The sequence below is a fragment of the Muntiacus reevesi genome, chromosome 18 (assembly GCF_963930625.1).
Source record: "Muntiacus reevesi chromosome 18, mMunRee1.1, whole genome shotgun sequence".
Lineage (NCBI taxonomy): Eukaryota > Metazoa > Chordata > Mammalia > Artiodactyla > Cervidae > Muntiacus > Muntiacus reevesi.
Genome location: NC_089266.1, coordinates 6,721,584 through 6,733,321, shown reverse-complemented (window position 1 = coordinate 6,733,321; position 11,738 = coordinate 6,721,584). Strand labels below are relative to the sequence as shown.

General features: G+C 57.2%; 1 protein-coding gene across 8 annotated transcripts in view; it reads right to left on the bottom strand.

Annotated features, from left to right (window-relative positions):
* Positions 1-3: 3 nt before the first annotated feature.
* SLC16A5 (solute carrier family 16 member 5) overlaps positions 4-11,738 on the bottom strand; it is an 18,992-nt gene continuing 7,257 nt past the window's right edge. For all 8 annotated transcript variants that reach the window (XM_065908829.1, XM_065908824.1, XM_065908825.1 and 5 more), the window contains 3 exons: positions 8,689-8,832; positions 5,232-6,041; positions 4-3,870 (listed from right to left, as the gene is read on the bottom strand). In XM_065908829.1, the coding sequence (XP_065764901.1) occupies positions 3,623-3,870; positions 5,232-6,041; positions 8,689-8,832 (1,202 nt within the window). In that variant the 3' untranslated portion in view covers positions 4-3,622. The remainder of the gene's footprint in view (positions 3,871-5,231; positions 6,042-8,688; positions 8,833-11,738) is intronic.

Here is an 11,738-nt window from a genome sequence, read left to right as displayed (position 1 = left end):
TGAGCTGAGTGTGCTTTCGCTGAGCTGCGTGTGCTTACGCTGCCCGCTTCCAGCGTTTTGTCTCTTGCAGGCAGCGATCCTCCTCTTGATGGAAGTGGTAACTGAAGCCTGCGGTTGTGTTGAGGCGTGCCCCTAGAGCCCTTAGGAGCTCAGAGGTGCCAGGAGTCGCCTGTGTGGGAGGCTGTCGGGGTAGAAGCACCTTCAGATGCCCCCGCGCTTGGCCGCAGTCCCCGCCCCTCCACCAGCAAGGGACGCCCTGGAGACGCGAGCGTCGGCTCCTTGTGTCCCCTCTGTGGGTCTTCTGACACTACCTTCTGGTCGGCTCTTCCCAAAAGCCCAGTGAGGACTTCCCTGGTGGTTCAGTGCTTAAGACTGTGCTCCCAGTGGAGGGGACACGATTGGATCCCTGGTGGGGGAACTATGGCTCTGTATGCCCGCGGCGAGGCCAAGATGAAAACAAAAGTCAGTTAGCCTGGTGTCTTCTGCTCCCCAACCCCGAGTTGAGCCTGCCAGGTGGCGGGGCGCACCCGGGGCAGCACCATCAGACCCCAGAAATACCACTTTGGTGGCTTTCTGGGTTGTGGGTAGCCCAGAATGCTGAAGCCCTTCTATCTAGTCCTTTCTCGGGGTTTCTCAGGAAGGGGGCAGGTGACCCACACTTCACAGGCACAGGGGACAGAGCACCAGGGAGGAAGGTGGCCCTCTCGGACTCCAGGGTGCTTGAAAATGTGGGGATAGAAGCGGCTTAGGCTGTGAGTTTCTGAAGGGCAAGGGCCTTGTGCAAGGACAAAGTGACGGCCACACTCCAGCTTGCCACAGCCCCACTGGGAGCAGCCCCCACCTGGTGGGCCCAGGTGCCTGTGATCAGCCCCAGCCCTATGCACACACCTGGGGCTTGGGAACTCCGGCTGCTTCTTGCAGGGCAGTGGCCCCAGGCTCCTCACCAGGCCCTTCACATTCTAAGGAGAGCTGATTCGACCTGGGGAAGTATTTTATCTCAGCCCAAGGCGGCCAGGGGGCTTCTCTCCTTCTGTTTGGATGGGGCAGTAAAGACCTAGGGACAGGACAGACGTGGGCTCTACCCCACACTGGTCAGGAACTGCTCTAGACCCTCTCTAGAGGAATCCCAGGATCAGCCAAGTGTGGGTTCTGGAATCTGATGGGCCATCACATCGTCCGTTACTTGTCCCTCCCTAAGGCTTTGGAAAAGACCCTGATGCTGGGAAAGACTGAAGGCAGGAGAAGGGGACGAGAGAGGATGAGATGGTTGGATGGCATCACCAACTCAATGGACATGAGTTAGAGCAAGCGCCAGGAGTTGGGAAATGAACAGGGAAGCGTGGCGTGCTGCAGTCTATGGGGTCGCAGAGTTGGACACGACTGAGTGCCTGAAGTGAACTGAATTAAGGCTTCCGAGGCCCTCACCTCTGCAAAGAATTCTTAAGTCCTTGGTTTTGTAACCAGGTCTTACTCCTTTCTGCCCAGTTTCTGACACACAGTAGTTCCTCAATATTTGTTGAAGGAATTCTGCCCAGAGATGATTGCAACTCTTGCAGGGGCTAGGGAGTGGGGGAGGGCAGGCAGAGGAAGTCAAAGTTCTCTATCCTAAATGTTTACTAATATATTTTTTCCTTGAAAAATCAGTTTTCAAGAATGGGCCTAAAAGGGGATGCATGTTTCAAAGTCACGTGGTTACCAACACCAAAAAGTATTCATCTAGGGACCTCCCTGGTAGTTAAGTGATTAAGACTCAGCGCTTTCCACTGCAGGGGGTATGGATGAGTTTGGTCATTGGTCCTAGTCAGGGAACTTCAAGACCCCACATGCCGTATATGCAGTGCTTAAAAAAAAAGGTATTCATCCACCCACCAGCTCCAACGCTCTCCTTTTCCACTCAGTTAAGATGAAGGAGGCAGGACATGGTAAAATGTGCCCAGATGCGCCTCCCCCCCCCCCCCCCCCCCCCGCTTCAGTGCACAAGCTGTGGACAGTGATCAAGTGCAGACAGGATGGGGCGCAGGGAGGCAATGGGGGTCTTTAGGATCAGACTTTTCAGACTGGAAGAGACCTTAGCTTATCTAGGCCAACCTTCTCTGTTTTCTGGGTGCCCAGAGTCAAGGCGGCAAATTGTGGCAGTCATACATCAATTCAGGTTCCATTCCAGCTCAGAGCCCTTTGCCTCACCTTTTCTGGCCATAAGGGGGCACTCGTGGGTCCTGGAAAAGAATATCCAGAAGGGTGCTTACTCATGCCAGTTGGACTTGTGCAGGAGGAGGGCTGGAGCAGGTCATAAAAAGAAAATCAGTTCTCTCCTGATAAGACTTTCTTGCTAAAACCCAGTTGAGCTTGAATCAACAAACAAGGTTCAGGGTGGGAGTAGCCCTGAAGGGGGATGGGAGCAAACTTACTCCAGGCCATTTTTCAGCTTCATTACTTCACAGGGTTTATAACCCGTTGCAGAAAATGTTCTTGTGTGTATAATTCAAACAAACTCTGTTTTTCTATTCCCTCGGTTAGTACCCTGTTGCGACAAGCCTGGGCTGATGAAAGGCAGCTCCCATGTGATGATGACCTCAGGGAAGGCACCGGCGAAAAGAATATGTGTGTGGGGGGAGCTCTGACCTGCAGGCCCCATGCACAGGCCAACGGGGACCAGGGGTGGCCTGGCGGGTGGCCCAGCCTGCTCCTTACCCCAGGGGTGACGCCTCTGACACAGCAGGGAGAAAAGAATGACAGGAGAGGGGAGTGAAAGGGCTTTGTTGCGAAAGCAGCTCCATTTCACAGAGGTCTTGGGGCCCTGCCCAGCAACCCTTCCTCCCCACATCTGATGGCTGGCTCCCTGCACCCAACAGGGTGGGGCCAAGGAGGGAGGAGACCCTCGAGCAGGCCCTGAGCAGGCAGAGGTCTCAGCCTTGAGTGATTCTAGGGCCCAAGCCAGGGGCTCCCCTCCAGCTCTCTGCACAGGTTCCCCACCCGACATTTAACCTGTCCACGCCCTGCATCTGGGCCCACACCTCCGCCTGGCCCTCTGTCACAACTCCTTCTCTCTTGAGGCCCTTCTTGCCAAGGTTCCAGGCAGCAAGGGGCCCAGCAACCTGTGCTGGGGGCAGCCCTTAGGGCAAAGCCTGGGCCACCTGGGAAGAAGGGGGAGCAGGAGGGACTCGGAGGAGGGGCGAGCTCTCCGGAACGGTCTGGAGAGTGATGGATAAAGAGATCACATGGGAGGCATCCAGGTTGGACTTAAGGGTCCAGTGTCTTTAGCTGTAGCAGCAGCAAATAGACAGGCGGCTGAGCCAAGCCGGCCACGACAGACCAGAGCTGGGCTCAGACCCACCTTCCTAGGCCCCAGGGGCTCTGGTGCCCAAGGGAAAAGTTAGGAGGACCTGCTCCTGGATTCTGCTCGTTGGAAGGAACCCTGAGTGTTTGGAGGCCAGCCTCTGAGGTCCCAGCTCCTGGTTGAGTCCCGACCTGAAGAGCCGGGATGGCCTTCGGGTCAGGCCTGCTGGGCAGCCCTTCAGCCCAGCCTCTGACGAAGCAGTCAGATGTCCGCTTCCTGGACTGAGGCAGGATTCGCTGACTTCAGGGCTCGGAAGCTGCTCACACAGGTGAGTGACTCCAGGGCTCAGACGCTGGTCACATACATGATCTCGACACGCAGCCGCTTCTCAGGACTGCCTGTGTCCTCCACGGCGAGGCCCTGCTCCGGGGCAGCTGCTGGGACGTCTCCTTCGGCCTCAGCCCGCGGGCCCTGCCGCTCCTTCTTGCCCAGGACACAGAAACTGCCGCCCATGAAGAGGGCGGCCGAGATGAGGAAGAAACTTGACATGTAGAAAACATAGCTGAAGTCGTTGGTGGCGTCCAGGAGGAGTCCTGGGGGCACAGAGAGTAAGTCAGGTCACTGCCCAGGGCTACCGGCTCCCCGCACCCCCAAGCCGTGTGCTCTGTGAGGGCAGGGGTTCTGTCCCTGCCACCTCCCCAGCACTGGCTGGTACCTCGTCGGCATTCGTTAGGTATTTGTTGAATGAAAGGAAAGAGAAGCAAACCAGCCTTGGCCTGGGCAGCCACTCCTCGGGCCGGAAGAGCACTTCAGGGCATGGTTCCTTCTCCCTCAGTGGCAGGCGGCCAAGGACTCGAGGGCCAGTGGTGCCTGGGGTATCTGCTCAGCCATGCCCTGGGCCCTCGTCAGCTCTCCCCGCTCGCCAACCCTAGAGAACTCCCTTGAAAACTGGGACTCCCAGTGTCACACGTGGGGGTGGGGTGGGGTGGGGAAGTCCCCGTCATCTGACTGTGATAAGCACGCTGTCTGTCGACTGTTACCCCCCAAGCCCAGCACCGCAGGCTCCACACACCTCCCCCTTCACTCTGAATGTCACACACTCAGTTGCCCAGCACGGCCACGTCAGTGGCTCTCTGCTTCCATATCTGTCTGCTTCCCTTCCAGCACGAAATCACCACCATGATCGCAAAGGTGCCTCTTTGCCCCAATCCTCGACTCTTCCACCAGAGGCTGAGCCCTGAGCAGTGGGGACCAGTGCTGTGTGTCCAGCCCTGCCCACCCGGTGACTGGCACGGGGGAGGGACAGTTACAGCAGGAGTTCTCATCTGCGTTTTGCAGACGACTCTGTGACTCACAGATGGAGCATGACTTGCCCAGGGCCCTCAGGCAGGAAGAGGGAGGAGTAGGATGTTAATAGCAGACACGACACATACACAGCTTCTACCACGTACCACGCTCTCTGCTGACCTCTTTGCTGCATGACCTGTGATCCCCACAAACAAGCCTATGAGGTGGATTCTATTGTCATCCCCACTTTGCTGATAAGAGAACAGAGGCACAAAGGGGAAGACAAAGAACTGAGGTAGGTCTGATACCAAAAACCTTATTTTTGACTGTTTATAACATGATCGCCAGCTGGGGAACAGGCTGTGGCCAGTCCCCCGAGGTGACTGAGAAAATCACAAATAGGGGCTTCCCTGGGGGCTCAGATAGTAAAGAATCTGCCCACAATGCGAGAGACCAGGGTTTGATCCCTGGGTTGGGAAGATCCCCTGGAGAAGGGCATAGCAACCCACTCCAGTATTCTTGCTGGGAAAATCCCATGGACAGAGGGGCCTGGTGGGCTTCAGTCCATGCGGTCGCAGAGAGTCAGACACGAGTGAAGCGACCTGGCACGCAGGCACCCCCCCCCCAGGCCACCCCCTGCCTGCCCTCCCTTCCCAGGGAGCCTCACCAGCCAGCGGCGGGGAGATGAGAATGGAGATGCTCTCCAGGACGGTGAAGAGCCCCAGGGCGCTGGAGAACCGGTCCATGGGGACAATGTCCATGAGGACCTGGAAGAGCAGGGCACCGATGCCGCTCATGGACACGCTATACACCAGGCAGTAGCCCACCAGCACCCGGAAGTCGGCCGACGCCACGCACACCAGGTTGGTGAGCCCGTTGAGCAGGGCCGCCAGGCTGAACAGGTACTTGCGGTGACCCGCAAACTCCCGGCGGCCCGCCACCAGCCCAGCCATGGGCCGCAGGAAGATGTTGCTAAAGCCGATGACGGAGATGAGCAGGGCCGCCTTGTGTTCATCCACCCCGTGCCGAACGGCGTACGGGACCAGGAAGATGTGGGGCAGCGGGAAACCCATGATCATCCAGACAACCCCCAGCGTGTACACGCGGTAGCCCACGTTGTCCCGCAGGACGTCGAAGGCCAGGTGGCGGTGGATGGCCTGGCCACACGCCGCTGGGCAGCCTCGCGAGGGTCTCTTGGAAGGCGAGGGGAGGCCTTCTCTGGCCTCCCGGGTCACGCTGGCAGGCACGGGCCTCACGACGGCCCCGCAGACGCAGCAGTGGAGAAGGACCCCGCCGAAGATGAGGAAGGTGCCTCGCCAGCCCAGCTCCTCCAGGAGGTAACGGGAGAGCAGCGGCCAGAGCGTGATGCCCAGGGAGACACCCGCTGAGGCCAGCGCGTTGGCCAGCACCCGCCAGCGGGTGAAGTATAGTCCCAGCACGGTGATGCTCGACTGAAAGCTGAAGCACATGCCCAGGCCTGTGGAGGGAGAGGTGGGGACCAGGTCCAGGGCGCACCCAGCATGGGGACCCTGGGGTCACGTCCCGGGTCTGTCCTCCTTCTGTTCCAGCCCAGACCCTCTGCCAGGTGCCCAGGAGTTTCAGATGGAATCAGCCCACCACATCACCTCCCTGGAAGCATCCCGCCCCCCATCAGATCTGCCCTCTCAAGGCTGCCGGGGGGAACACCCCTGTTCCCACGGGCAAGGCACCAGGGGATGTTCAAACACCCAAATTGGGTGAAGTCTCTCCCCTGCTTAACACCTTCCAGAGATTTCCCTTCACACGGAGGAAAAAAGCCAAAGTATTTACTCTGCCCTGGAAGGCTCTACACGGGCTGGCCCCTGGCCACGTCTGGGTGCCATCTCAGGCCACTCGCCATGATAAAGCCCTATCAGCCGCACGTCCCTCCAGCAACTTCCCTCTCCCAGGTGCATCCATTTTCTCCTCTTTACTGTTAATAGATCATTCTCCTCCACTGTGATTTCTTCCATGAAAACAAAACTCTCTCTTGACCCCAATCTCTTCTGGATACCGGCCTGTGTTTCTGTTCCCTTATATAAAAATTTCTTGGAAATCCTGTCTCCTCTGTCTTCAATTTCCTCCTTCCTGTTCTTTCTTTTTTTCGGCCATATTACATGGCTTGTGGGATCGCAGTTTCCCAAGCAACATCGGGCCATGGCAGTGAAAGCCCAGAATCGTCCTAGGCCACCGGGCAACTCCCCTATTGTTCTCTTTTAAACAAATCAAACCTTCATCCTTACCTCTGCTCCAGAATTATCAAGGCTTCCGCCCTCCACATTACAAAGTCACAGATGGAGTCTGATGCCCACTCAATTTGATCCATCAGTGGCTTCACGGTCCCTCCTCCTCCTCCTCCTCCTCCTGGAGCACTTTCCTCACTTCCTTTGTCAAGAAACCCCTCTCTCCTGGTTCTCCTCCCACCTCTCTGTCGCTTCTTCCTGCCCAGGCCGCGAACCACTGGAGTGTCCGTGTCCTGGGCCCCAGACCCCAGTCTTTATCATCCGTCCTCCCTCATTCCCTTAGTGACAGCAGGGTGATAACCTCATCTCAAGACCTGAATACCAGGGGTCTCAGGACTCCCCAGCTGGCCACTCCAGCTCAGGGTCAGACCAGGTGTGTCCTAACCTGAACTTCCCACCCGCCCGTGAACCTGCTCTTCCCCTCAAGTCCGCATCATAGTTAGTGGCCACCCCTCTCTTCCATTCCACCCTTGGTATCACCCTTGGCTCTTGGGTCATCCTAGTGTCCTTCTCTGCACCTCACCTGCAATCCTGAACGAGACCCTTTCCCATCGCCTCCATCGCGTCACGCTGGTTTAAGGCTGCAGCCGCCGCCTGGCTGGGTGATGACCATTCCCCCCTCTCAGCCTAGCCTCCTGCGGTGTGCGCACACCACCACAGCTAGGGCACTGCCTGCGTGCATGCTTGCTAAGTTGCTTCAGTCATGTCTGACTTCTGGGGACCCCATGGACTGTAGCCCACCAGGCTCCTCTGTCCATGGGATTCTCCGGGCGAGAATACTGGAGTGGGTTGCTATGCCCTCTCCTCCAGGGGATCTTCCTGACCCAGGGATCGAATCCACATCTCTTACATCTTCTGCACTGGTAAGTGGGTTCTTTACCACTAGCACCACCTGGGAAGTCCCCAGAGTAGTACCTAGTTCTTCACAAACAGCGGCTGGATGACGTCCCTCTGCCCAAACCCCTCACAGGGCTTCCCATCTCACTACAAAGCCTTTGAGGAACTAAACCCTATCTGGCCTTCTACCCTGCTGCCACGCCGCCCCACCCCCCACCCCCTTGACCTTTGTTCATGCCCTTCTACCCTATTGGGCTTCCCCGCTGTCTCAGCGGGTAAAGAATCCACCCGCAATGTGGAAGACCTGGGTTCGATCCCTGGGTTGGGAAGATCCCCTAACCCACTCCAGCATTCTGGCCTGGAGAATTCCATGGACTGTACAGTTCATGGGGTCACAGAGTTGGACGCTTTAATTTTCACTTCTATCCTGTTGGTGTCCTCAGTGCTCCAAGAGCATTCCTGGGCCTTTGGTCTTACTGCTCCTTCTGGAATGTTCTCCCCTGGGGAGCCTGGTGGCAGATGCCTCACCTCCTTCTGGCCAAATGTCACCTTCTCTGCTCTAAGGCCTTCTCTGACAGCTCTGCTGAAAGCAGCAAGTTGGGTCTTCCCTGGTGGTCAGAGTTAAAAGACTCCACACTTCCACTGCAGGGGGTGCGGGTTCCACCCCTGGTCCGACAACCGAGATCCGACAAGCCTCAGGCACAGCCAAAAAAAAAAAAGAGGCAACCTCCCCCAACCCTGCTATATCTTTTGCACTGGCTGTTTTAGTTATTCCATCTCTTTACTTGTCTAATCTCTGCCCATCCCCACCTGAACAAGGACACTACGGCATCAGCTGTCCTGTCTTCCTGGGCACTTGTCAGGATTGACCCTCGTTACTTATCTGTTCATTGTTCCTCTGCCTCGAGTGGCTGTGAGCAGTCCCAGAGGATTCGGAGCTTTGCCCGCCCTGTTCACCACGCCTGGCCCTTTTCAGTCTCATACCTAGTACCTACCCAGTAACTCTCAAAATGGAATGACAGTCACCTGTGATGAATCCTGCCGTGAGGTAGAGCTGGCCGAGGGTGCGACAGAAGGAGCCGGCCACCATGCCCAGGCTGGCCAGCATGCCGCCCAGCATCATCGTCGCTCTGCAGCCAAAGTGTCCCACCAGGATACTACACAGGGGGCCTGTGGGGAGGGGGCAGGCGGCAGGTGACAGCTGAATGATGAGGTCAGAGGAAGGAAGGGGGCTTGGGAGGGGGTTCCAGGAGGAACTAGCAGGTGGCTTAAAGGGCACAAGCCCCAGGGCTGCCCTGGGGGCTCATTGGTAAAGAATTCGCCTGCCAATGCATGAGACACGGGTTCAAATCCCTGATCTGGGAAGATCCCACATGCCGTGGAGCAATGAAGCCCATGCACCACAACTACAGAGCAATGAACCTGTGCTCTACAGCCTGGGAGCCTCAACTACCAAAGCCAGTGTATCCTAGAGCCTGTGCTCCACGACAAGAGAAGCCACCACATTGATAAGCCCGCACACAGCAGCTAGAGAGGAGCCCCCACTCGCTACAACTAGAGAAAAGCTTGCATTAGCAACAGAGACAGCACAGCCAAAAATAAATGATAAATGCGTGCGTGCTATCACTCAGTCGTGTCTGACTCTGCAACCTATGAACTGGAGCCCGCCAGGCTCCTCTGTCCACGGGATCTTTCCCAGGGAAGAATGCTGGAGTGGGCTAACATTTCCTCCTCCAGGGGATCTTCCTGACCCAGGGATCGGAACCTGGATCTGCTGTGTCTCCTGCATTGGCAGGTGGATTTTTTTTTTTTTACCACTGAACCACCCGGGGAAGCCCTCAATTAAAAAAAAAAAAAAAAAAAAGGCACAAGTTCTGAAACACACAAGCCTGGTTCTGATCCCCACCCTGCTCAAGACTGGCTCCAGGCTGAGCACGGCCAGTCCCTCTCTAGGCCTTGGTTTCCTCCTGCAGAGGCTGAGTGGTCAGGCTGGGTGATGTCTGAGCAGCTGTGAGGTGAGGTGCTGCAAATATTCAGTTTGATCCTGACCAGGATCCCCAGGGGGACAGACTAAGGCCCTTCACTGCACTGACCAGAGGCTGCATCCATCTGTGTGAAATCGTGACCTGGGTGGACGCCCCTCTCAGGGGTTGGTCTCAGTGGACCACAGTCCCAGGGCAGCTACATCACAGTGAGTACCTCCAGTCCCCATTCCCCATTCCCCCATCCTCAGGAGGACTAGCTGCAGTCCTCCCACCATCCTTCAATCTGTTCAGGGTGGGCAACTGGGGTCTTGGGCTACCCTGCACCCCCTCGCTCCAGCCTCTGGAGAAAAGTGGGTGGGGTACCTTCTCCCCCATTCCCTCCAGCCCCCACCAAAGTCTTGCATCACTAGACGTTTGGCTTCTGGTGGAGAGGGGCCTGTCCTCCCCCACCTCTACCCTGAGCTGCTTTCTCATCAGTGTAGACCCAGAGTAGAAGTGAGTCAGTCCTGGCCGGCTGCTCCTTGACACCTCACAGGGCCCCATTTGCTAAACACCTTGCCCTGCACCGCCCTGCCCTCCCAAATACACACAGAGTTTCTCCAGAGTTAACTCTCCCAGAGCGCAGTCAAAGGGACAGAGAAAGTGTGTGTGTACACGCAATGTGAGTTTGGCTGCTTGGTGTGGCTGTGAGCCAGTCTGAGTGTGGGAGTAATAGCAGAAGTGAGTGGCCCATCCTCAGATGTAATCAAGGAGAGGCAGCCACAGAGGGAGAGGTGAGGCTTTGAAATGGACATGACCGCTGACCTACACATCCTTCCCACCCCCATACTTTGACCTGACTTTGGAAAGGTGACATTGGGGAAAACCCTGAGTCATCGTGTGTGGGGCGGGGGCTGGGATGTGCGCCAGCTTAGCTGAGATAGCAGAGGGTGCCGGGGTGGGGAACTGGGAGGCAAATGTTCCCTTTGCATGGGCACAGTGTCTGCCCCAAACTCACTCTACAGCATGGGCAAGGCCTCGGACACTCCGTGCTGGCTTGTCTTCATCTCTAAAAATTGTGGGTTTGGGGGGTACTTAGGATCAAGGATACTTTCAAGTTTAAAATTTCCACAATACTCCGAATGAGCATAGACTAAAGGCATGTGTGTGTATGTAAGACAGACACATAGGAGTCCTGGGCCGACAGGAATGTTGGCATGCCTCCTGGGCGTGAGTCTAAAGCTGGCTGGGGAGCGGGGTCCCCACTGAATGCCCGGTTCCTAGTCCCTGGCCCAGACCCCTCTCCAGTTGCAGAGAGGGAACCATCTGAGGTTCACGCTTCTGCCCACGCTTGTTGGCTGAAAGGCTGTGCAGTCTGAGCCAGGCCTGGCCTTGCTCCTTGCCACAAGCCCATGCCCCAAGCAGCAGGTTCAGGGGTCATGTCAGTGAAGGTGGCTCCTAGCCCAGTCTGACTTCCCTCCCGGTGCTGGTGGAGGCCGGAGAGATGGATCACCTGAGACAGGCAACCACGGGTGGGGAGAGCCCGGCGGGCTGTCCAGTCGAGCCCCGGCAGAGGTCACTGCCCATGGAGTCTCCCTGGAGACCTCCCAGGAGTTGGGGGCAGGCCTGCGAGCCCAAGGCTACCGTGGAGAAGCCACGGGGCCCCTTCCCTTTCCCTGGGGTCAAGATGAGCCCTTTGCATCTCTGGAGAAGGCAACCAGGAACCAAGGGGACCACCCTCCATCTCCGCAGCCCTCTGCTTCCTGGTCAGAGATGGGGTTCTCACCCTGCCCCCTTCTTGCTCCTGGGGTCCTTCTCCAGCCCTGTTTTCTGTCCTGAAGCCCTGATGAGGGCTGCTTCTACTGCCTGAGCTCTCAGACCTGGCGGGACCCCTTGATCTTCTCTGCAACCCTGTGTGGGAGGCGGGCAGCCTGGGGCTGCTGGCTGTTACCCACAAATGGCAGAGGGAAAAACTGAGGTTTGGAGAGATCACCCCGCGGGAAGCCTCACCGTTCTGTGCCAAGGGCCCCCGCACTCCTACGGTCTGGCTTGATCCTCCCACCCTCATCAGGAGGACCGACTTTACATCTTGGGCGCCTCCCTGCCCTGTGC